At 34.4% G+C, this 24,091-nt stretch overlaps 1 protein-coding gene across 3 annotated transcripts in view; it reads right to left on the bottom strand.

Annotated features, from left to right (window-relative positions):
• Window positions 1-15,405, bottom strand: part of LOC124638713 (estradiol 17-beta-dehydrogenase 11-like) — a 43,391-nt gene extending 27,986 nt beyond the window's left edge. Inside the window, exons 1-2 of one of the 3 annotated variants that reach the window (XM_047175746.1) lie at window positions 15,201-15,405; window positions 3,187-3,588 (exon numbers count right to left, since the gene is read on the bottom strand). In XM_047175746.1, coding sequence (XP_047031702.1) covers window positions 3,187-3,493 — 307 coding nt within the window. In that variant the 5' untranslated portion in view covers window positions 3,494-3,588; window positions 15,201-15,405. Of the gene's footprint in view, window positions 1-3,186; window positions 3,589-3,674; window positions 3,761-15,200 lie in introns of those variants that run through there. The other 2 variants (XM_047175747.1, XM_047175748.1) reach the window with 2 other exon arrangements.
• Between the last annotated feature and the right edge of the window lie 8,686 nt (window positions 15,406-24,091).

Here is a 24,091-nt window from a genome sequence, read left to right as displayed (position 1 = left end):
ACATCCCTGAACGAGCTAGCGGTCAGTTTTGTAGAAGTCGCTAAGGGAATTTTCTTGCATGCTTAATTAAAATCTGTGTAAAATTGATCGATGTTCCATGTAAGACTTATTGCCATGGTATTTTTCGCCTATTGCCAGTTTTTGTTTCATTGGATTTGCAATAGGCCAAACCAAAACCGTCATAAGTTGTCCAATCAAAGAGTCATTTTTACTACTTTTGCAGAGTTTTTCAGAACTTTTCTTATTTGGAAAGTCCTAATGACCGGTAAATTATGCTTAGCTTATAACAATATGCTTGTTTCTGAAGTATTAAAGTACTTGAATTCGCCTATTTTTAATAATACCTCTCTGAAGGGTCTTACACTAAACAGTGGCGAGCAGCCCCACACTATAACATTTTCGCCTCCTACGTTTGAGAACTTTCTTGGTGTACTTTGGTTCCATCACATGTGTTGGAGGTGATTAAAATCATTTTTTTTTTTAATTCATCAAATTCCTTTGTTTTATCAGATAAAAAATCATTTTTTAATACTTGTTCAGAGAAACTTTCACCTTTGATAGAAAACGCCAACTACAGTATGGACACGCGGTGCTTTCCCAAAAGCAACATCTTCAGATACCCATGCCCTACAGCTTTTCCCGACCCGGTTGAAGTCTAAAAGTTCTGCAGACACGTTTGTTGTCCTTTTAGCATCAGAAGACTCCCAAAAGAACCAGTACCGAATAATGTGAATGGTTCACTAATTTCTTATAATACCACTGTAAAGTCTGCCTGCGGACAAGTTTTATTTGGCGTCGGTTTTCAGTTGTTCTTAAACCTTCACTTTTTTAGTGCCATTAACAAGGCATCTTTAATAATAAGTTTATAACCATGTCCTTATTACAGTTCAAGTGTTATGAATGAATCCGCATAACAAAACTTTATTTAAAAAAGCCTAAAAGATTTTACTTACCAGAATTTTTGTTTTAGTCGTATTGATTGGACTGAAATGAAAAATTTTAATGAAGGAAGCCTAAATTATTACCTTATTTGAGTTCTCTTAAATAAGTTAATAATTAAAAAAAAAAGTATGGCGACTATTTTTATCTTTCGTTTTTTTTCCTTAACTTAGCTTTTACTGTCTTTAATTAGCTGGCCAGCCAAGTACCTGCTACAAAAGTTAGTGTTCAGTTCCCATAAACCGTTATATCTAAAATATTTAAGAAAGTAAATATTTTTTGTCCTTAATTTAAAGAACATAATGTCATGTTTGTTTTAATAATAATTACATTACATTTTATACCTTGCTTAAGCTCATGTCTGTACCATAACTATTTATTTCACTTCGAGTCGGGGGGTGTCTTTAATTAGTTGACCATGACTGTATGTTTCGTAAACCAAAAAGCTACTTACATATATCTACGTTTGCATGCGCTTCGTGATTACCAATACTTAACAGTAGACGGTAACTTGCCTCATTTACTTTAAATAACCCAAAACTGTTCAACAATGTTACACTTAAACCGGAGAACGTTCATTACATGAAAAAAAGACCTTCACAGAATTACATACCTACGGTATACGCAACTACCACAAAGACTCACAATGTTGTGGTTCTATGTGGATGTGGATCCAAATTTCAAGTAAGTATTTTGCGGTTATTTGATGACGGAACGTAACAAGTCAAGTATAAATGCTCCCGTATTAAGTGCCATCAATTTGCTTTCAAAGTTTCTGATGGCCTTTCCATGGCATTTGAGGCGATAAAACAAAAGGTAAAGCGTATAATAAAAGCATCGTTTGGCGTTTCGTAAATTATAAGCTTTTGAGCGCGAGTTCGTTTGCATGGTGTTCAGTTTACTATAATTCCATGCAGAATTTAAAGGATCAAGTTAATTTCTTTGTACTAAAATAAAAACTTTCACATTAAAAGGATATGCAGCTACGAAATTGTTAAATGACTGGTATCTTAGACAATATATTAATTAAGGCGTTACGAAATGCAGACGATTGTTGCAAATCTAGTCATATTGCGATATTGTATAAAATGATGTATAATAATATAATTTTGAAACGTTTCAGCGCATATTGATAACATCGTTGTTAAGGCTGGGAATACACACGCTCTTTTTTAGAATGTGTTAGAGAGACGAATCTAGGCAGACTTAATTGCGAGGAATGGCATAGTTTTTTATTTTATAATGGAGGTTTTATTCTTGAACAATTCTTGCTAATGTCGATCGGAGACCAGTGAGGAAGGTTTTTGAACTTACTAAAATCCTTAATTGATAAATCGGGTGCGAAGGCTTAGAAAATTATCGAACAGTCGTGGTTAAGGACTGGCAAGTCACTGTCGATATATCCAAAATTGACAAAAAATACGGTCGAAGAGTGAATCGTTAGGTCGTTATCGATCGTTAGGTTTTTTATTTCTTCTGTAAGAAATACAAACAAACAAAATTGCTAGAAGCTGCCGCCTCCTGAAATCTACCGCAATAAGCTCCAGCTTACTTACTCGCGGATTTCAATAACTATCTGCTTTTGTATCAATGGATTCGCTTACTAGTGATAGAGACAGAACTTTGAAATTAGCCTCTATAGCCTACATGTTATGTCGAATTCCTATCTCTGGGAGGCAAATCAACAGATAAGTAGATGGGTTTCGGAAGCCCGCCGTTGTCCTATTGGAAAATCCGAAGTGCATGCCACATTACGAATATTTTTCAAATCGCCCAAGCCGCGTTTCATTCTCATCTAATCGTCTCCTTTAAAAATGGTACAATAACTTGTCTACAATGCACTATGTACAATAGCTTTATTTTGTAAGAAATATCGACGTGTGGAAACAACAAATAATGTGTTGACAGATTCTGCAACAGCATTCCATAAATCACAACGTATCGAACGTGTCTCACATTATAGGAACTAACTACATAAACGCCGTGTAAAATTATAACAATCCGCTGCTTACACAGTACCCTATGTTTTTCCCCGATTGTTCCACCAAAGAAAATTGATTGTCTACAGATTTGTGGACTCTTAACACCTGTTTATATTAGTTATTGTTTTCTACACGAACAGCAGCATAAAGCACGAGAGAACATATTTATTTATGTCAGTAATTTTATTACGCAAACGTGTCATCGGTCAAGTCATGATTATCACCTGTACGTGAGATGTTATAATGCAGTAATTAGCGGACTGACCTTGTTTGTTGATGTCCCACAGCACGACGGTGCAGCCGAGGCGGGCCAGCCTAAGAGCTATTAGGCTGCCCAGGCCGCCACCGCCGCCCGTCACCACAGCAACTGCACCCTTGAGGTCCTTTTTATGCCGGCCAACAATAGTTTGGTAGAAAGCTTTTATCACATATCCGATACCGGCGATGACAAAGATTATAAGGTCTATAATCGCTTGCACGACGGTGTACTTGTCTCTCATACATTCTGGGATCTCCCTCGTCAGGGGACCAGGCCTCATGCCGTTGATGTACTCCTGCGTTTCCACGGACATATTTGTTTTGTTTATTGACTATTTAAAATTAATTGCCAACCACCGAGCATCACTTTTTCACTAATGTTTGGTTCACTACACTCGTCTGTCGTCACCTGTAACAAAGAAAAATAGATATGTTTCAATAATGCAATACATAATAATTAATGTGATCAATCATATTATTATTTTAATTATGTGCCTTTTAAATGTTGGTAATATTGATGGTCACAGATGGTCACGTACCATCCGTATCGCGTGCAGCTTAGTACTGATCTATGCGGACACAACCAAGACACTAGCTCTACTCTTATTTATAAAAATATGTTAATGCTAATAAAATCATATATCATATTAATAAGGAAAAAAGTATACTAATTTAGCGCATACCAGTTTTATTTTGATGACTCTACATAATTAACTATTTTTAATATCGTTTCTGGAAAAAAAGTTCAATTAAATTAATATAAAGTAAATGGAATTGAATAAGTTCTAAAGATAATTTGAAAAAAACAGATCGCAAAAAGCAAAATTCAAAAATTTCAAAAAGAGATTTTCTTTCCTAGAGATGTCTCGAAAAACGGCTGAACCGATTTTGTTGAAAGAAAGGAATAGGGTCCCGTTTTATTTAATTGGGTACAAAAACTTATATCAAAAACTTGCTGGTTTATTGAAACTGTCACATTGATATGATTATCGATTATTTTCCTATTTATGCATGTGTAAGCATAAGTTTACACCATTATTATCTATGCAACTACAGTTACATAATATCAATCGATAAAACATATTTGTTGTTTTTCATTAAACAATGTATTACAATGTAACCGTGCTGTACGATTTCTTTTATCGTAGAATTACTACACCAAATCTATACTAATATTAGAAAGAGGAAAACTTTGTTTGTTTGTTTGGTTGTAATGAATAGGCTCAAAAACTACTGGACAGTTTTTAAAAATTCTTTCACCATTCGAAAGCTACGTTATCCACGAGAAACATAGGCTATATTTTATCCCGGTACAGGCAGTAGTTACCACGGGACGCGGGTGAAACCGCGGGAAAACGGCTAGTATGTAGATAAAAAAGCATGTAAGGCATTATGTTTCTTTTGCGATTTTTGCCTATCTCACACTTGTATCTGACATTGACTCATTCTTTAAACTCTATAGATCCAATTAAGATTGTCTTACGGTGGGTTTCAATTACCTAATCTATCTTTTGATTTGCTTATTAGAGATAGCAATTAGACGTTACTTGTATGGGGCTAATGTCAAATTTATATCTTTAGAAAGCAAAACAACAGATCAATAGGTTATGGAAATCTGTAGATAGGTAGTTACACATTTATTTATAAACATTTGATTATCCATCATATACTTTTTAATTTCCCTACTCATTATTTATTACCATGTTGGCATTGAAATTCATATTTATTATAAGCGAATCTTCAATATACCAACTTAGGAACTACATATAGAAAACATGTTAGGTATTAGACAATCTTATTTGAGGACACGTATTTTTAATAGAGATCTGCAAATAAATGTGCACAGACCTAAAATATTGACCCAGCGTCTCGGAATCCCCGAAATTAAAAGCGTCTTAATTTAATAATGCCGCAGTATTTGCTAAGCTTTCATGATATTGCCTTGAATACCTAAAAATATTTAATCTATTTTTGGCAGATTTTTCAAATAAATCACTCATTTTCCTTATACTCGTATGTAATTCGAAAAAGATTATACGTGCACATCTTTGGAGCAGGAATTAAATACTTACAAACCACCAAATGTCATACTATTACTACAAGCATCTAAAAGTTTCAATCTTATTTTTTGGCCTTGGACGTTTCGGTATTTTTATTATTTTTTGAAAACGAAAAATAAAATAGCAAACATTTTTGATTTTAGTGTTCATTCTGTAAATTAATCGACATTTGAATTTTCGTAAGCTAATTAGTCTAATAGGATACTTTTTGTTCTCATTTATTTATTTGGTAACAGATTTCATGTCAGTTTTAGTTTCATATTAAATATGAGTTAAAAAAAAAACGTTAGGATACTTATTGTTAGGCATTTACTTGCACCGCTGAAATATTTGATAACCTTATCCTAGTCTCTAGATAATTTGTTAACTTAGTATTATTGCACATTAGGTATATGTACAGATTAGTATTAAATTAAGACATCCTTTGTAGCTCTAAAAGAAAGTTTGAACATTTAAAAACTAAATTTTTTTTCTAGAGTTTCTACTCGAGATTTTCCTGCAGCATTAGTCATAGATATTCAAAAGAGAAAGTAATTTTGAAGGTATTTTTCCTATGTAAGATTTTTTATTGTGACAATGATAAATTGCATCCATAAAATGAAAGTAAGTAAACATGACACGGAAGGACTATCCAAGCAAAAAATACAGCCTTATATATTTTGGTACACATTTATTTATTTACATAATGTATATGTATTTCTTTATGAAAAATTCATAATTTTAATATTATGAACTTTTATGCATTCGGACATAATTATATCCGCCTTATACATATAATCCGCATCAAGGTTTTGTTAGTTTTTTTATATTTTTTATTTTGCTCTTTATAGACTCTGAGAAGCAATTATCATTCTAAGCAATCAAATATAAAATTAGCTTTTCTTAAAGGTGAACTTGTATATTTTATGACTATGGTCGACAAAGCCAAATTTCGTTTTTTTTTTCTTGTTTTAATCATAGTAATCTGTATATCGTTTGAAATAAAAATATGTATGATTTAGATGTAGCTATTAATCATGCCTCACCAAGGATATCACGTCATACATATTCATAAGTTTTAAATAAATTGGCACATCCAATTAGTACGTACGTATATGAACACGCATGGTTTTGGCTCGGTAGTTTTTGATTTTACTATCTTAACACCGTTTTCGAACAGCAATTCCTTCTGTCGGAATTGATAGAGCTGCGGTGATGACTGTCTTTTATACCATCTAATAGCTTTGAATGTAAGTAGTTTATGACTATAGTAAAATATTTATTATCTAGCCAGTAGTGGTTGGCTGAATTAGCTAAATGCCTTGTAGTAGGTAGGTACATACGAAATACACAGGCTCTATGTTGTTCGTAAAGCCCCATAACATTGGGCTCTTCATCAAGATGTCATACAAATCTTTATTTTGTTAAAGATTTTGGACTGCCAAAAATAATCATTGGACCTTTTTTCAGTTGGGTAAATTTTTTGACTTCAAATTGTCGCAAAATCTATGAATTTGGATAAGAAGAGATGAGAGGATAGATTTCCCCATATAACTAGCCACCCCGGCTTCGCACGGGTGCAATACTGATAGTACCTAAATACATATTATTATCCCTTGTGTAGTTTTAAATATTTAAGCATACAGAGGGAGGGACAGAAAAAGCGACTGTTTTATGCTATGTAGTGAAGATGGACAGTTTACAATATTTATCATCAACCACGTTTTATATGAAGGCTAATTTGCAAATACATAGTACCTTCATATTAGAGAATATGTGGTTTGAAGCATTATGGGAGTGTATGGCGTCCCCCTCGCTCACACATCGTTGGGTGTCGCAAGCGCAGCGGCCGGTGAATGCAACCATTGCACAAACCACTCCGGCATACTCCCAGTACCGGTCTGAAGGTCAATATAAATATTATTAATGAGTTTAATTCACTTTTTGGCGGATTATGATACAATAATTGGCAAGGCCGTTTGTTATGGTGATGATTTAGCAGAAAAAAAATATTTTATTTTAGACAATACCTAGCTAAGATTTTTTGTTTTATCTTGAGTATGTAGGTAAGTATATAGGTACTTATTTATCCATATTTTAAGTGGTTTGAAATAGTGGTCTGATGATTGTTCTCAGTTACAAAATTGAACTAGAGTTAAACAATATCTATGCTAAAGATATTCATGAACTTAGATCCTATGACATTAGAGGATTTCAGTTTAATTTGAAAATTAGAAGCGCTGACGTCTAAGAAATAAGGTCGCACTTTTTTATTTCATAAAATCAAAACCGACCAAGGAATTCCATAATCTCTCTTGTTATTTTAGAAATCGTTTGTGTTAGCAATTATTTTTTTCATTCCGCTAGTATGATTTTTATTAAAGAGAAAGTCGAACAAGTGTTGTTGGTACGCTGTTAATAATATTTAGTATGATTCTGATGAATGTGCATATCGAATCTCACGTAGGGCATTACTATATTAAAATAAATGACACATTAGAAAAGTAAATGGTATACCTAAAATATTGTATTATAACAAACATAATGTCAGTGACTGTATTTTCCGTCAATTTTATTACAATGTAAATAGGAGTCTATAACACACTTGTGCGACAATTACTGTTATGAATTCCCAGTACTTACTTATAAAATAATTACGTATGACGTCAAACACAATCTTCATAAAAAAGAGAAAAAACTATCAGTTAGGATAGGCCATATTCTCTTTACATATTTTTTCTCTCAACACTAGTTGCTGACGCACACAAGCAAATAAAAAAAGTAAAAATATCTTTACATTTAAGTAGAATTACAGTCAGTAACACAAGGTTGAGGTAAACAGACCCGTATTTTTATTGTGGTACTGATATGGAAATCTATATTTACACCTGTTCGATTTGATCTTGCAAAATATGCGAGTAAAGTTATTTCGAGTGACAAAGCTCAAGGCACCTGACTCAAAATCAGGCAGCAATGTTCCAGAAATACATAAATTATCTGTATCCAAAAGTTTTACACGTAACTTTTATTGTAAGGGGCAAGGATTTTGATATCAGGAATGACTAAGCAGGAAATAATATAAAGTTCAAATTGACGTCATTTTGTAAATTCGAAAAATTAAATAAATAAGGAAAAAAGAATAAACTAGACTGCAATTGCCGGAACATAAAAAAGGGCTTCATTATTTTTTGCAAAAACAAAGCTATTGACTCGTTCATGTTTTCAGGGGTCAGAACATACCTAACTACATAAATGCTACTTACTTACTCACGAATGAATTAACTGCATGACCTCTCTAAGTCACTTTAAGTTGATGTATAGTTTCTGAGTACAATAAGTGACATACCTGTTAATAAGTAACCACATCATACCAAAGTTTGGAGTTGGAGTACAAGACTCGAAATTCAATAACATATAGGAACAACGACAACAATAAAAAACTTTTTTACAAAAAAATTAAACCGACTTCCCAAAACACTAAAAAGCAAAAAAAAAATCTATTTTTAGGTGCATCGGCCTAGAAGTCGGTGTCTAATGGATGTTAGTAAGTTAATTTTGCCACCGACTGATGCACCTAAAAATAGATTTTTTTTTGCTTTTTAGTGTTTTGGGAAGTCGGTTTAATTTTTTTGTAAAAAAGTTTTTATTTAAAGCTTTTCAGTGATACGAATAGTTGTCACTATCCATACAAGTGAGAAGTTCTCATCAATACAAAGAATATAAGTCCAAATACGAGGTATTTTACATATTCAGTTGTCGAGTTTCCTCGACTTACTTTCTCTGGTCTCCATCATCAGGTCAGCTCCAAACCTTCACTGTTGCAAAGGTCTTGTCAATACAAATAATTTAAGCCCAAACACGAGGTAGTTTACATATTCAGTTGTCGAGTTCCCTCGACCCTCTCTGGTTTCCATCATCAGATCAGCTCCAAATCTTCACAGTTGAATAGTGCTTTTAGGCGTACACCTGAGTGTCAAGTTTTTACCCTATGTATACAACTTTCGAAGGTTGCCCTCGATTTCTCACGGTTTCCATCATCAGATCCTGACCTGATGACTATGGGACCAACTGGCAGCTATTCCGAGTCGAACAAAAAAAGAATCACGTAAATCGGTCTATAAACCTCGGAGTAATCGATGTACATACATAGAAAAAAAAAAAAAAACATACCGGCCGAATTGATAACCTCCTCCTTTTTGGGAAGTCGGTTAAAAAAAGTCTAGCGTTCCGCAGACTTACTGCCAAAACCAAATTATCTACAAAATAATACACTAAAAAGCTTTTTGAAATTTTAATTTAAGTATGTGCTTAAATTACTTATTGCTTACCTACCTATTAATTCAGCAAACTTCACTTGAACCAACACTTTAATTATTAAAGTATGAGTAATTAAAACAAACTGTCGTTGCGTTCTCCAAAAGCAACAAAAAGGAAATAATGCTAACCTTTGAAGGCCACTTGTAAGCAGGTGCAATCTAATTGCGTAGTCAGTTGTTAATTACTCTAACTAACATTACATTCTAGCTAGATACGTATCTACTGTCGTAATTATGTGTCTGCTTGATTTATATGCACGTTTGTAAAGATAATGAAAGAAAGTCACTTTATTTATATGAAATATATTTCAATTGCTAGCAATGCTTACCTAATAAAATAAATAAGCATGTAACTCTTTCGTATATCGGTTTGTAACAGGAGTAAAACCACTGAACTGCATTTGGTGATGATAGACTTTAAGCGAATTGATCCCGCGAGAAACAGCCACAGGCCACAGCAACAGCTAATATAGAAAATAAGAAAACCGCTATATGCAAAAAGAGATGGAATCCTTAATGTTGATATAATTGCCACTTAAACAGTTCAGAAATTATTCTCAGGCCAATCTTTATAATTTACAGCCATTTCTGCTCTGATGGTATATACTTAATTGCTAATCCGTCTCTCATTCATGACGGCAGAACCGCTTGGTAACTCGCCGATGACGCACACGCTATCGTTTATCGTTCACGCACTCGTGATCTGAATATAAGGATCACAGTTAGTCTTTGGGCGATGCATTCAATGTCACATTCAATACTCCATCGAACCATTCAAGGACTTGTGGTTCGCAACCACGAATATTGACCGCATCCAACAGATCTATTGTTTACGATTTGACGCTTATCATTTTGATTGTCTTAATGCTCACCGCTATAATTGGAAACCCGTAATACGTTTACGCATTATAAATTATTTATTCCAATGTTACGAAATGCAAGGTCGATGGTATGGTATTACAACCATTGCCATCGCAGCCGCTACATTTTTTTACCACAGATATAATGATGTCAAAGTGATGGTAATCTTGGCGCATAATTCCATGACATGCTCGTTCTATGTGATGCTGGATATCACGCAAGCTACATTTGGCTTAATACCAACTGCGTGACTGGGCATAAAATAATATAGGAGAGGAACAAATTACGATTTGGAAGACATAGAAGAGATATAGTAGTTTAAGATAGGAAAAACGCATTAATAGTTGTAAACATTGAAATAGATTGTCTTACAAACGAAACAGAGTAATAAAAGGCTGGGTTTATTTAAGAAACGTGGCGATGCAATAAACATCATAGCATCGGTCAGTTAGAACCGTGAAACACTCTTGAACAAAGAACACGAATAAGATTTTTTGTCAGAAGTGTCTATTAGTCCCGTAGAAGGTAAAGACACTGAGTTAGGAAATAAGCAAGCAGTCCGTTCCATGGCATATAGCTAATTGGCGTCTTAAAGTTACCCACCGTGACAAGAAAATATTGCTCATCTAAATTCTTCCATACTTATTTTCTGTTTTAATCTACGACGTGATATAGTAGGTATTGTATGTCTGATATAATCGGCTGATTAATAAATGACATTACATCAGTAAACTTGGCATATTTTTTGCTATGATTATGTACAGTTGAATAATAATCGAGAATTTATGAGGAAGTTTTTGCCACACATCCCAGCCAGTTAGCACAAAAAAAAATATTAAATCAATGTCAAATCAGGTTAGGTGCCTACATTTATTTTTCGATAATACATAATTTGGTGTCCTTTATCAGAGCAGTTGCATCCCACATATATCAACAGATGAATACATTCAGATGAGTTAATTTATGCTTTTTTCAATAAAAATTTCCGTATACACATATATCAGGAACCAAGATGCAACCTTGAGAGACACCCGTGTAAGACAACTACACTTTATTATTGTTGACTGAACTGCCTGATCTGAAACTGCCTCGTTGGTCTAGCTGTCGCAAGTGCGGCTGCTGAGCGCGAGGTAGGTTCGATTCCCGAGTCGGGCCGAAATTGCTTTGTGGGTTTTAGAAGACTTTCACAAAGCAGCCCGGAGCCTGGAAGTTGGTGATTGATACACCCGTGCATCGGAGAGCACGTAAATGTCGGTCCTGCGCCTGATCTCTTTCCGGTCGTGTCGGATTGCCGTCCCATCGGGCTATGAGAGTGAAGGAATAGGGAGTGCACTTGTGTCTGCGCAAATGCTCGTGCACTATAATATGTCCCGTGCAGTTGGCTAATCTCCTTAAATGAGAACAGCCGCCGTAGCCGATAATCGGCTAGGAGGACATCATCATCAATTATTGTTGAACAAACTATAAATCCATTTTAGACAGTTATTTATTCATAATACTACTCATTATATTTTGCATGCAAAATTAATATCTTGTGTCGTAAATTATATAAAAAAACGAAATTGATTGCTATAACACGACAAAATGAACCTTCAACGCCGCACCCAAAATTCTTTGTAGAAAAAACGCAACATGACAAAGTACATCTGACAGTAATCTTTGTCCCTACTTATTAAATCTGGCCAAAATTAATTTATCATTGGCCCTTTTTCCGAGGACTTTTGAGGTACTTTGGCATCTTGCTGACAATAAAATTGTATGTGCTCTTGATTCTAAAATAGTTTTGAAGCTGAGAATTTCAATATCATATTCGTGTTTCTAGTTCAACAACCAAGTCTTTGTCTGTTTTACACAAAATAAACTCAAATGTATTTGCTAACTCTACATCTATATACTGACCTACTCCGATTTTAATTAAAACCGTGATTATTATTTTCATGTTTCAACCAAAGTTTAGAACAATATATTGTAAGGTCATATCAATTAGGTCGTCTGTGCGGATGTTACGCTATTCTAAGTACTAGTGCACACGAATGCATCATACAAAGTTATACTAGTCAGTTAATATAAATTCATTAGTGCTAAATACATTTGTGTTAGATTAACATGACCACATTTATGTTAATATTTGATCTAGAGCAAGGTATCACAAATTACTATTAACAGTTTTATCTCATTAACACTTTGGGTGTCAAAGTCTACTAAATAAATAATTAATAAACCCATAAATAAATAATTTGCCGTTATTTGCGAATTCATTATTTGAATATTTTATAGAATTACCATGATGATATTCAATACACACTTACAATTTAGATACATTAGGTCTTAAAGCTGTTTTAACTAAACCTCTTTCGTTAGCTGATACACATAAAGATATGGTCAATCCCATAATTTAAGAATCATCATAAAGGTCAACATTTCCAGTTTGTCAGTCAGCACAGTTGTCTCTCAGTTTCGGTGCGGCCGGTGTATTTTTTGCGACCGCTTTCTCTCATGCTTTCTCCATGACCACCAATGGCCCGTAATTTTGGTTATTATTTGATACAAGAATGTAGGCAGAGCTTTTGCATTTATGACATGTTCATACAGATTGTTTTTGACAACAGTTTAGATACATGTGTGGACAATACATTACTTACTACCTACCTAAGTAGAATTGAGGACAAGTATAGACTAACATCGATCTAAAATATCAAGAAAAATCGCGTTTAGTGACTTCATTTTCTAAATTAATTGAATTTTTAAAAATTATAAACGTTGCAGGGTTCAATTAAGTCTATGGTAATAATTAATTGTCATAATCAATTATCAATTATTCTTCTGTGTGGAAACCAAAAACTCTTGCTAATCCTATTAGTTCTGCCTTCCATCACGCATAAGGTTTTAATTGATTTCCATGTATAAAATGATACACACGAATTAAGATCATAAGAACTGTGAAATGTCTGCTCTAAGCTAAATTGACGGACTACAGCTAAACAAATGACTGAAGTGATATCGACATATTTATCAAGATATCGACACTAAAACGTAAATAAAATAAACTGCGAAACATTCAGCCAAAGCAAGTTTCGTTTCGCCTAAAAATGTCATAACATTTCTCAAGCTAGAGTTATAACTATTTCGATACTAAGTCGATAACGCAATTCCTTGCAAGATCATCGTGGATCGATCGTGGAGTATCTGCGACCGGGCGGCCTTCTTGGGACGTTTCCCAACGTGCGCACGCGTTGACGTGCCTAGCGGAAGGACGTACTTACACCATAGTGCCCATAGTTCATATGCTTGCTGTGACTACTCCATTACGTGTCATTGTTTTTATGAATTGCCTTCTAGTTAATTCATTTGTATTAATATATTCTTTTTTATTTATGGGATTATGATTAACTTTACTTCATAAGCGAATAAGTATACCTTATATCTCCAGCTACAGTTTTGGAAGATTTTAGATGTTATTTGTCTTAACCTTTGTCACTTAATATATACCTAGGTTTAAAAAAATCTTTACTAAATTTAATTTCTACATCGATCTCAAAATTTTCCTAATGAAGCCCTGCTAAGTTCTCTATATCAACATAATCTTCTTACTTATTCATATTTAACTCTCATAAGTGACCTTATTATGCAACACTTGTATCTTCGAGCCAACTACTCTACACAATCTGTTAGGAATTAGGTAATTAGTTCAAACAAAAATATGCATTCGCTGTCAGAAATATGATACAATCTGACGATGCGTCTTTCTGAATTGTGCATAGCTATCATTTTGTTGAGTCTGTCGAAAGAGCTCAATTATCATCTTGAAATAAGACTTATATTTCGTCACTTAACCGTAGATTATTAGTATCATGCAGTTAGGGTTGGGTCTAATGGGTTGAGTAATTTTATTTAAACAATGGGTAATAATTACTAACTTATGTGGAATTGTGACTTAAACACCATTGTTGTAGGTAATAATTGCTAAAATAGCTTCATTAAACCCTTACTCTATTCCATCAGGCAAGTTTTTTTTTCAATACTCTATTGGCCGGTAGAGAAAATTGGAATCATTATCTCACGGGTGACACGGTAGTCTACAAAATTGTGCCCTTGGACGAAATTACTTAAGATCGAGAAGGTTTATTGAAACTGCGCCTAATCCATGTATTAAACATACCAACTGCTTTAGCAATAGGTTAAAATTGAGAAATAACGTAAAATCGCCTAATGGCAGTATGAAAAATATGATTTTGATCACGTAATTGATTATTTTATAGATGGACTGTTTCGCTTCGTGTGTATCGTAGTTTACGCTTAATGCAATTTATCTTGGTAACGATATATTTTTGTTGAATTCATTTTTATGATCTTCATCAATCTTCTTAATAGATTTATTAAATGTTATCATTATTGACGTTAAGTTTAACCGCAATACAAACAAACCGTTAAAGTTTGATTAAATATTTATTTCTTTTTATGTTTTGTATTTTATAGTCAGAGTGATGAAACTGACTCACAGAGGATAGTTACAGCGATAAATACAGGTCGTTGCACCAGGTAAATAAGCGTACTGAGCTACAGTTTCATTGGGATTGGCCCTGAATTCAGTCCGCGGAGTGAAATTTTATTGGCAATTAGCCTAAGCTTTATTTGACAAAACATGAAACAAGATCCAGAGATAGGTTTGATGAAATCATGTCGTCCACCCGAGAGCACATAGAAGCAGGATCGCCTTGAAATACTTTCGAACCACGTGAACTATGCGAACGTTTACCTAACAGAATCAACATTTAATTAACCCTTCGATATGACAACAAACTTACCTATGAGGACAGGTGACAGTCAGCTGGTGATCAGCTGATCACATGCACTAGCACTGTTGTAACTTGGGAGATAGTTGATTTAGAACAGGTAGTTGGTTAGTTATTGTGATGGAATAAGTCCGCGTCGGATGTGGTAATGGTTGGTGGCGCCGGCAGCTGTCGACGCGCGACGCTGCGGATCGACTGAGTGCGACTGGCGGCTGGCTGCGCGCGCACGCCGACCCTCAAACCCTCGCAGACGACCTTCGCGGACACGGGGTAACTTCCCATTACTACGATACACTTATATTTTAACGGCTATTCTCATGACGCCTCGCGCTCTCGATATGTAAATTCAATGGATTCCGTTCGTAAAAGGGATTATTTGACTACTTTAATATGCATGGTTTTGTAAAGATATTTATTTATAAAAGGTTTGATACGGATGTAAATTCCGTCAGTATCAACGGTAAATTAGACGCTCGAAAAGATATTTGATTTGTAATTGATTCTTTTGGATATTTTACAAGTACAGTTATTTTTACAGTATTTTCTAATCAAGATAGTGTTTAAATAAAATTCTCTCAACAGGTTCACAATAGCTGTGTTAATTGGCACGCTAAACTTACGACATTTTATTAACATCTGTGTTCTGCATAAAAATGCGTGGGTGAAATAGTAGCCTCTTGGTTAACTGTAATATGATTTCGACAACGAATGGAATATTATTTGTTTTGAAGGCTTCAAGAGTTTCGGCGTATGAAGGTGTAAGTAAACCCTTTCTCTTTGTTGAGAGATCACTTAGGCCTATTTGTGAAGAGAAAGTATTAAATAAAAATGTTTTTATTTTTACTATCCTTACAACGATATGGGTGCATGGCTTTAACGATGGCGCTGTATCTACTACCTACAATAGATAGAATGTTAGTTATCAATAATATTTTCCGTGTTTATTGAATAGTTATTGCATTGCTTTTATCAATTTAAGGTTTACTGTTTTGTTTTCTTAGATTTTATGTCTGACTGCGATAGGTATTCTATATACGGTTGTTAACCTCTGCCATCATTCTACGTATAGTTACTGGCGTTAATAGTTGTGGTGTGGCAGATATAATGATTTTCTGAGTAAGTAACTGAAATTAATTGCTCTCGTGTACGTACACGACATTAGTACAGTTAGCTGTTTTACGAGTAAGTTGTGTTATAGGTACCTACTTACACTACTTTTTAGGGTTCCGTAGCCAAAATGGCAAAAACGGAACCCTTATAGTTTCGTCATGTCCGTCTGTCCGTCTGTCCGTCTGTCCGTCTGTCACAGCCGATTTACTCGGAAACTATAAGTACTACAGTGATGAAATTTGATGGGAATATGTGTTGTATGAACCGCTACAAAAATATGACACTAAATAGTAAAAAAAAGAATTGGGGGTGGGGCCCCCCATACATGTAACTGAGGGATGAAATTTTTTTTTTCGATGTACATACCCGTGTGGGGTATCAATGGAAAGGTCTTTTAAAATGATATAAAGTTTTCTAAAAAACATTTTTCTTAAAGTGAACGGTTTTTTTTAGTATGAGACCGGTCTACGCAAGTCCAATGCTGTCGAAATTAAAACTGGATACATAGTTGATACAAATCTGGTTCAATATTAACTGACTGTCAATGTAAAAGAATTTAACTACATAGGTAGGAACTTATAGGTATGTTTTGTACACCTACGCACAACGGCTGTTTTTTTTTTCTTTATATTTTCGTAATAAAAGATTTTGCTTAGAATTATACTTCGGCCGTTCAGAGAATGCGTTCCTGACACCTATCAGTTAGTCACGACTAGTGATGGGCACAACATAACACTGAGTTCGTTACCGTTCCTTCAAAATGAACCGCCGCATTATTTTAAGATTATTTTCGTTTTAAATTGGCGGAATCATTTGTTTTATATTTTAGTTATTTAAGTGGAAACCAAAAAAAGGTAATATTCATATAATAAAATTGTTTTATTTATTCTTTGTTACAAGTACATTGAATTGAATGTGCGAACAGAATATTAATCAGACTCCGATTTGCTTGAGGAGGTGGTGTCTTCATCATCATCTTCGCCTACATGTATAATTATATTATTATCAATAACAGAATCAATCCTGATATCTCGGTCTAACAAAAGCCGGGTAATCAAATAAAAACAGATCGAAAACACTTGAAAAACGTGGTCTATGCGCACGAAACGACAACGGACGACTGTTTTAGCGTCACAAAATGGCGGCCCATAACGCCATTTGGGGTTACCATTTTTAATCTAAGTATAAAAATGCGGTTTGGTCATAGTTTTATTTTTATATTTCATAAAAGTAAAAAGAAAATCAAAAGGTATTATTTTATATTATAACTGTATAAGAACAGATTACGATACTTGCCTGTTATTTTTAGCACAGCACTACAAAATATAAACCGCTGACATAACCTTGTAATAGCGCAGTATAGATTTAGAAAAATATTGTTTACCAAGTTATTTGACACTCAGTTTGGCACAAAATTATAACATTCATTGATTATTGATATAATAATGTTGTTTTAATGCTCCTCAATTGTTAAAACGGTAAACAACCAGCAAAAATATTTTTATCGTAACTGCAACGCCATTGCAAAGTTACGTCGTCAGTTCAATCGCGACGTGTCAGGAACGCATTCTCTGAATGGCCGAACTATAGCTTCTTCCATTGGTTGACGCTACTGACTTCCTCGATAATTGGGCTACCCAAAAAAAACTAAAGGAGTTTTCCAATCGGACCAGTGGCTCCTGGATTAGTGCTGTAACCTAAGGTTTAAAGCTCTACTTCAGCGTGCAGGAACTCTAATAGGTAAGTATTATATGGATTACCATAAAAACCAATCTCTCGAGCGTACCTATAAGCTGATTGTGAAAAATCTTTAACCCATGGAAAAGTCATTCCCATTTCCCAGGTTCCTTCCTATAAGCAATATTGCTAGCGTGACAAACCTGATTCAAGAGAGTCATTAAGTTGTCTTTCTTTACTCGCAGTGCTCATTAGAGAGACAAAAGCTCACGCCAATTGATGTTCAATCAAGCTTTTTCTACAGCAGTTTAATTAGTTTTATTTTTATTTAATTAGTTCAGTAAAATGAAAATTTTATTGAATACTTCTTTATAACGATATTATATAAATATCTTAGAAAAATAATCTAAAATACATGCGTATTGAGGAAACATCAGCAACAATAAAAAAATACGGTTCTTCATTAAAAAAAATATTTGAGTGATTATTAAGTTCATTAAGTAATGAATGACGCTTTTGTAAACCTAATTGATATTTTAGCTAATTCCCAAGGTAGGCTCCTAATATGTAAATGCGTTTTGTTTTTTGTACATTATAATAGTAGGCGGATATTCGCAAGGTTTTTTATTGCCATTTAATAGATATTTTTTTACAAGTTGACCTCGCTTGAGGGCAGTATTATAAAAATAGCTGAGCCTATGAAGATACTTACTATGTACTATTGTTGTGCCCCGTTGTTTCACCCGCTAATGATCCCGTGGTTCTCGGCGAGCCCAAATACATAGTTACCTGGACAGCTTCTAAGGGGGATGCATAGGATATTCGTGATTCGTGTACCTGTACTCTCGAAAAAAACAACCGTCAGTTAAATCATTGAATTGTTTGAAAGAGCACCCCCTACAAACAAACTCTCCTGCTCTACATGCTATCTATTTAATTGACGCACAACCTGATAAGTATACGAATTAAAATAACAACAAGTCCTTTCAACATTACCTACATTAATATCACGGAGGCCTTCATCAATAAGGCTATTGATTGGTGATGGTTTCTATCTTTTGACTGGCCTGACATAGGAAGCCATAGACAGAACAGACGACTAATATCCGTTCAGCCTTTCGGAAGCTGACGAAATGTGCATGTGCAAGGCCTTATCTGTATATTATGTAAATGTAGATACCTATTTTTTTAAGAAATTGATTAAGAAATATTTAGGTATTATGTAGGTATTATTTTGCTGTCGCAAAGGTTTTCCACTCGAAGGGTATCAACATAGTATATATTTGCGACACGTAATAAACAACACATATTTTTTCTAGAAATGTCGAGGCAAGTATGTATGTAAATAAGCAATTAGACGGAGGTACAAAAAATATATTTATGTAAGTTATTTACCTGCCTACCTATAAGATATTTCTTGAGCCCAAAAAAATAACCTTTAATCTCTATGTAAATAAGATATTAAGTTTAAAATTAATAACAAGAACTGGTTTTATCTCAATAATTCTTATTTAAACTAGTGTTCGACCGCGACTTTGTCCGTATGGCTTTATACTTACAGGTACTTAGTTATTTCTATGCGTCAAAGCATTACAAACAAACTGACTTTCGCATTCACGAGTATGTATAAAAAGTATATTAGCAATGATGGATGATTAAGATAGTGGTTTGGAGTTAAAAAAATATCAGGCATCACTAACACTGTCATATATATATATATATGTTTTTGATTTTTTGCCTCCAGATATCCCAGAACCATTAATTGGTTCCATAAGTAAAGACTCATAAGTAAAGACCCATGTCCTTTTTTGAAGTCGGTTAAAAAAAAGATGATAGCAATACTGAGAGCACAAACATACAAAATTTTATAAGATTTCTCAGTACCTGCTTAGGGTCTGCAATTAGTACCTGCAAAGACATTAAACATATATTAAATGTCTTTGAATCAGTGAATGAGAAATAAAAGATTTTTGCAAGAATCATTCGCTACTTACAGATATAAATATAACTTTGATTAAACATTATCAAGTTATTCATAATTTACTTAGGTAAGCAGCGCCACCTATACTTTACAAGGAGAACTTCACCAGTCTCCACTTGCGCCAGTAACTCGCTCCACTAAGCTACTACACTATCACTTAACTACAACTTGTTCCAGTAACGAACCTACGTCTAGCCGCTAGGGGGCAGCACTATGAGATTAAAACCTTGTTTGGTAGGTACTCTTATAATATTTGAATCTTTGAATGCCAAGCATTGGGAATTCTACAAGGTACGACTACAATACTTAAAGATGTAATTTGAAAATCTCCAATTTGTAACTGTTTTTGGCGGTCAAAATCGCACTCAGATTTTCTAAAAAGAAAGTCATAATACACAGTTGTTTTAAGAAAACTGAAATTCAAGTTGTCGGTGAAAACGGGACTCTATGGGACAAAAAATCTGATGACCTCTTCGAAGTTACGCCATACTTAGTTACTTGAAATCCACTTTCCGCATCAACATACCATGGACACATTACTGTTTTATTCTCGTAATTCCTTTCTCTTGAGTGACTCATACATTTGAACGTCTTTCCAGTTCTGAAGCTGGTGAACATTAATGAAACATTAAAAAGCAGTTGATGATTCCTTTGGCGCCAGGAAGAGAAAGGTCTGGGTCATAAGTGGATAATATACTTAATCATATTCTTGTATTTGAAATATTGTTATTTAATAATTGAACAAACACTTATTTCAAAACACAGTCTACGCTGATACTGCGTTTACACCAAGAACTCTAGCATTTCGTCACAACGTCACTAAAAACAATGCCCAAAAACTAGACAGGTAGTCTAAGTTTAACCTTACAATTATAATTTTCCTGCAACAATTCGACCAGTTTTTAAGCCTACCTCAAAATTTTAAATAACTGTAAGCAAATAATAGCGAATTCGGTAAACAGGAAAACATTTATTTCCTCCGTTTTACCAAGTATTGTGACAATTAAGGACACGGATGTAGGATTCGCGAACTCGTAAACCCAATTTTAACACAACTGCACAATTTAACCTCCTTCGTAATGTTTGGTTATTATGGGCCATTGCCATGTCATGTCCTATTATCATTTCATAGAAGGAAGAAGACACTGTTACTATTCCGGGTACTTAGGGTGGATTAATGATTTCAGAATTATTCTAAGGCCAAAACTCAAGGCATGTTGGTTTAGAAGAAATAACTCATGTACGAAGGGTTTCAAACATACTTGCTTGAGAAGCGACCTCAAAAACTTCGTCACCTTCGCAAATGTAGGCATCTGTGGAAAATATCTCAATGACGGTAAATTATAATATTTATAATGCAATCTACAGGCTGCATTCAGTAATCATAGATTATTACATTGTATGACTTCAAAAACTACCATTTCGAATAATGATGTATTTAGTTGCAATGTAATGAGCTTGTGTGTCTGTCTTGAATAAGACATTCAAAAGGCTAGAACAGGCCAGGCAGTTGATGGAAGTTGATAGTTTAAAGTAGGATAACTGGGCAAGTAGACACCTCTCTAACAATAGTCTGATATACCTGAGTCATGGTTGAACAACATCATCATCTTTCATTGTCATGAATTCGCTGTTGGACATAGACTCTACTTTTATCCGCCATGCGCCAGTCGATTACTCCGGATACTCACATACGCATAATGTAATGATGGCAACATACGCTATCTGATGCTATTATGCATGTGATGTAAGAAAATATAAATACAACCAGTGTCGAAATAGATGTTTTATTTAATATGATCTATAAATAAACATCTGAAACCTTGAATAGTGCTCTAATCTGCACTACTTTCAAACTGCATTACCTGCATTTTGTTACGAAATTTTTATATTAGTTAGTGAATACTAGATTTTGTGCATTATTTATCAAAGTCAGCCATTCACTTGAAATAGGTGTACGAAGCTAATTTTTAGACTCACAAAAACATAAATATTTATGGGTCACCATATTTCAGCGAGCTTCGTCTGAGCGTTTGTTGTTTTCATAATGAAGTGGTGTGCAATTGTTAGCTAGTTTACATAACATAACACTGTGCTGACTGTGACAAAATTGCTGTGGCTAATACTTATGTTTTCCCATGTAATTTGTGGCACGAAGGTAACTCTTTGTAGTTGCTTGAAAGGCTATTTCAAAGTTACTGAGTTTCTTAGAAATTATTCTTTAAGGAAAAATAAAAATAAATAAATAATGGAGTTGTCATCAAGAAGTCAGAAAACCCCTTTGTCTCGAATTTTGAGGTAGATAAGCAGTACCAGTTCCGACATTAAAATTTTGTATTATGTTGCAAGCGCATACGATTGTCTGGATCATAAACCAGAATGACAAACGCAAAATTCTGCAGACCTTTGAATGAAAACCACAAATGTTGTGGTGTAAATTTTATTGCCTTTTTATACTTACTTACACCTAGGTACATATGAGTGCTTGATACTGGCGATCAAGATACAAGCCGCACAGTTTGAAGGCATTATAGTGGCGCGTGCGGCCTCAGGTAATGAGAATTCTACTGCTTCTGAATACAAATACACTGCTTCGGTGTTTGCTGTCCACTCCATACAAAATGTAACTCAGAAAAACTAAGTTTATCACGGACAGACTGGTCATTGAAATGATTATGTTTTCAGTACTTGGTTAATTTGATTTCAATTCATTTTTGTCAGGTACTTACATTTCCATTGTAAGATAAATGATCTAATTTTCAAAATTATCCTTTAATATAGAAATGAAGCTTATCAACTAATTAGAGTTTCGTGTAACTGTGCGTTCATTAAGAAATCTATATACATATAATAAATCTGTAAAAAAACTGTGTCTGTACATTGAATATATTTAAAAAATAATAATTGGGTGGGGTTTAGAAACAGTAATGGAGCACAAATCCAAAAAAAAAATTCTGTCTGTTTGTCTGTATGTCTGTATGTCTGTATGTCTGTATGTCTGTTTGTTTGTACACGCTAATCTTCGGAACTACTGAACGGATTTCAATGATTTTTTCTTTGTTGTATCAGTATTAAGCCTGGTCAACATATAGGCTATAATATATCTTCGAAACTTGAAGACCTGATGCAGAACTCCAACAGACCAACAAAACTATAAGAGATATAAAAATGGTGCCATGGCAAAAATTGTTTCATGTGATGAGCATTTTTAGTTGAGATAATAAATTTGAAGATCTGGAACACCTGATGTGGAACCCCAAGAGCCCAGCTTCTCTGTACCATATACAGGTATGGCGTTTTAGCAAAAGTTGTTCAATTTGATAAGCACTTTCTATTGACTTATACAAATTGAAGATCTAAAACACCTGATGTGGAACTCCAGGTGCCCAGCTAGACTATAGCATATAGAGGTATGACGTTTTAGCAAAAGTTGTTCAATCTGATAAGCACTCTCTGTTGACTTATACAAATTGAAGGTGTAAAACACCTGATGTGGAACTCCAGGAGTCCAGCTAGACTATAGCATATGAAGATATGACGTTTTAGCAAAAGTGGTTCAATCTGATAAGCACTCTCTATTGATGTATAAACATCGAAGATCTGGAACACCTGATATGAAACTTCAAGAGCAATACTACACTTGAAATGTATAGAAATGAATGTTATGAAATAGGTATGGTGAATCCTATCCTAAAATAATGGACACGTATTTTTCTTTTCTCTCTCTCTCACAAACAAATAATAACGAAGATACAACAACGCTTCGTTAAGTCACTGCTTAGTACAAATTTTACATACTTAGACGTGGCGTCACGAGCCCTCACTCTCCGACTTTGTTGCGTTATATCTCATTATTATTTTGTATGTCTCTTCCAGACCTCGGGACTACAGAGTTCCGAATTTTTGGGAGGCAAACGTGGGGCCGAAGCCAACACGCTGAAGCCCTTTTGAGACAACTTTAATGAAATGGTGACACAATACCGTCGATTATCCCTTTATACACTATAGAAATGAACCCAAGGACATTCACCGGTGGACGTCGTTAAAAAAAAGACAATCCCCGGTTCTGTGCTAAACTATTGCTAACTATTGAGGGAAACTACTTGGGCTATTTGTGATGGGATGTTAGTGGATG

Source organism: Helicoverpa zea, chromosome 18 (genome assembly GCF_022581195.2).
Source record: "Helicoverpa zea isolate HzStark_Cry1AcR chromosome 18, ilHelZeax1.1, whole genome shotgun sequence".
NCBI classification, from domain to species: Eukaryota; Metazoa; Arthropoda; class Insecta; order Lepidoptera; family Noctuidae; genus Helicoverpa; species Helicoverpa zea.
The sequence above is the reverse complement of the archived record's forward strand: the minus strand, read 5'-3'. Positions and strand labels throughout refer to the sequence as shown.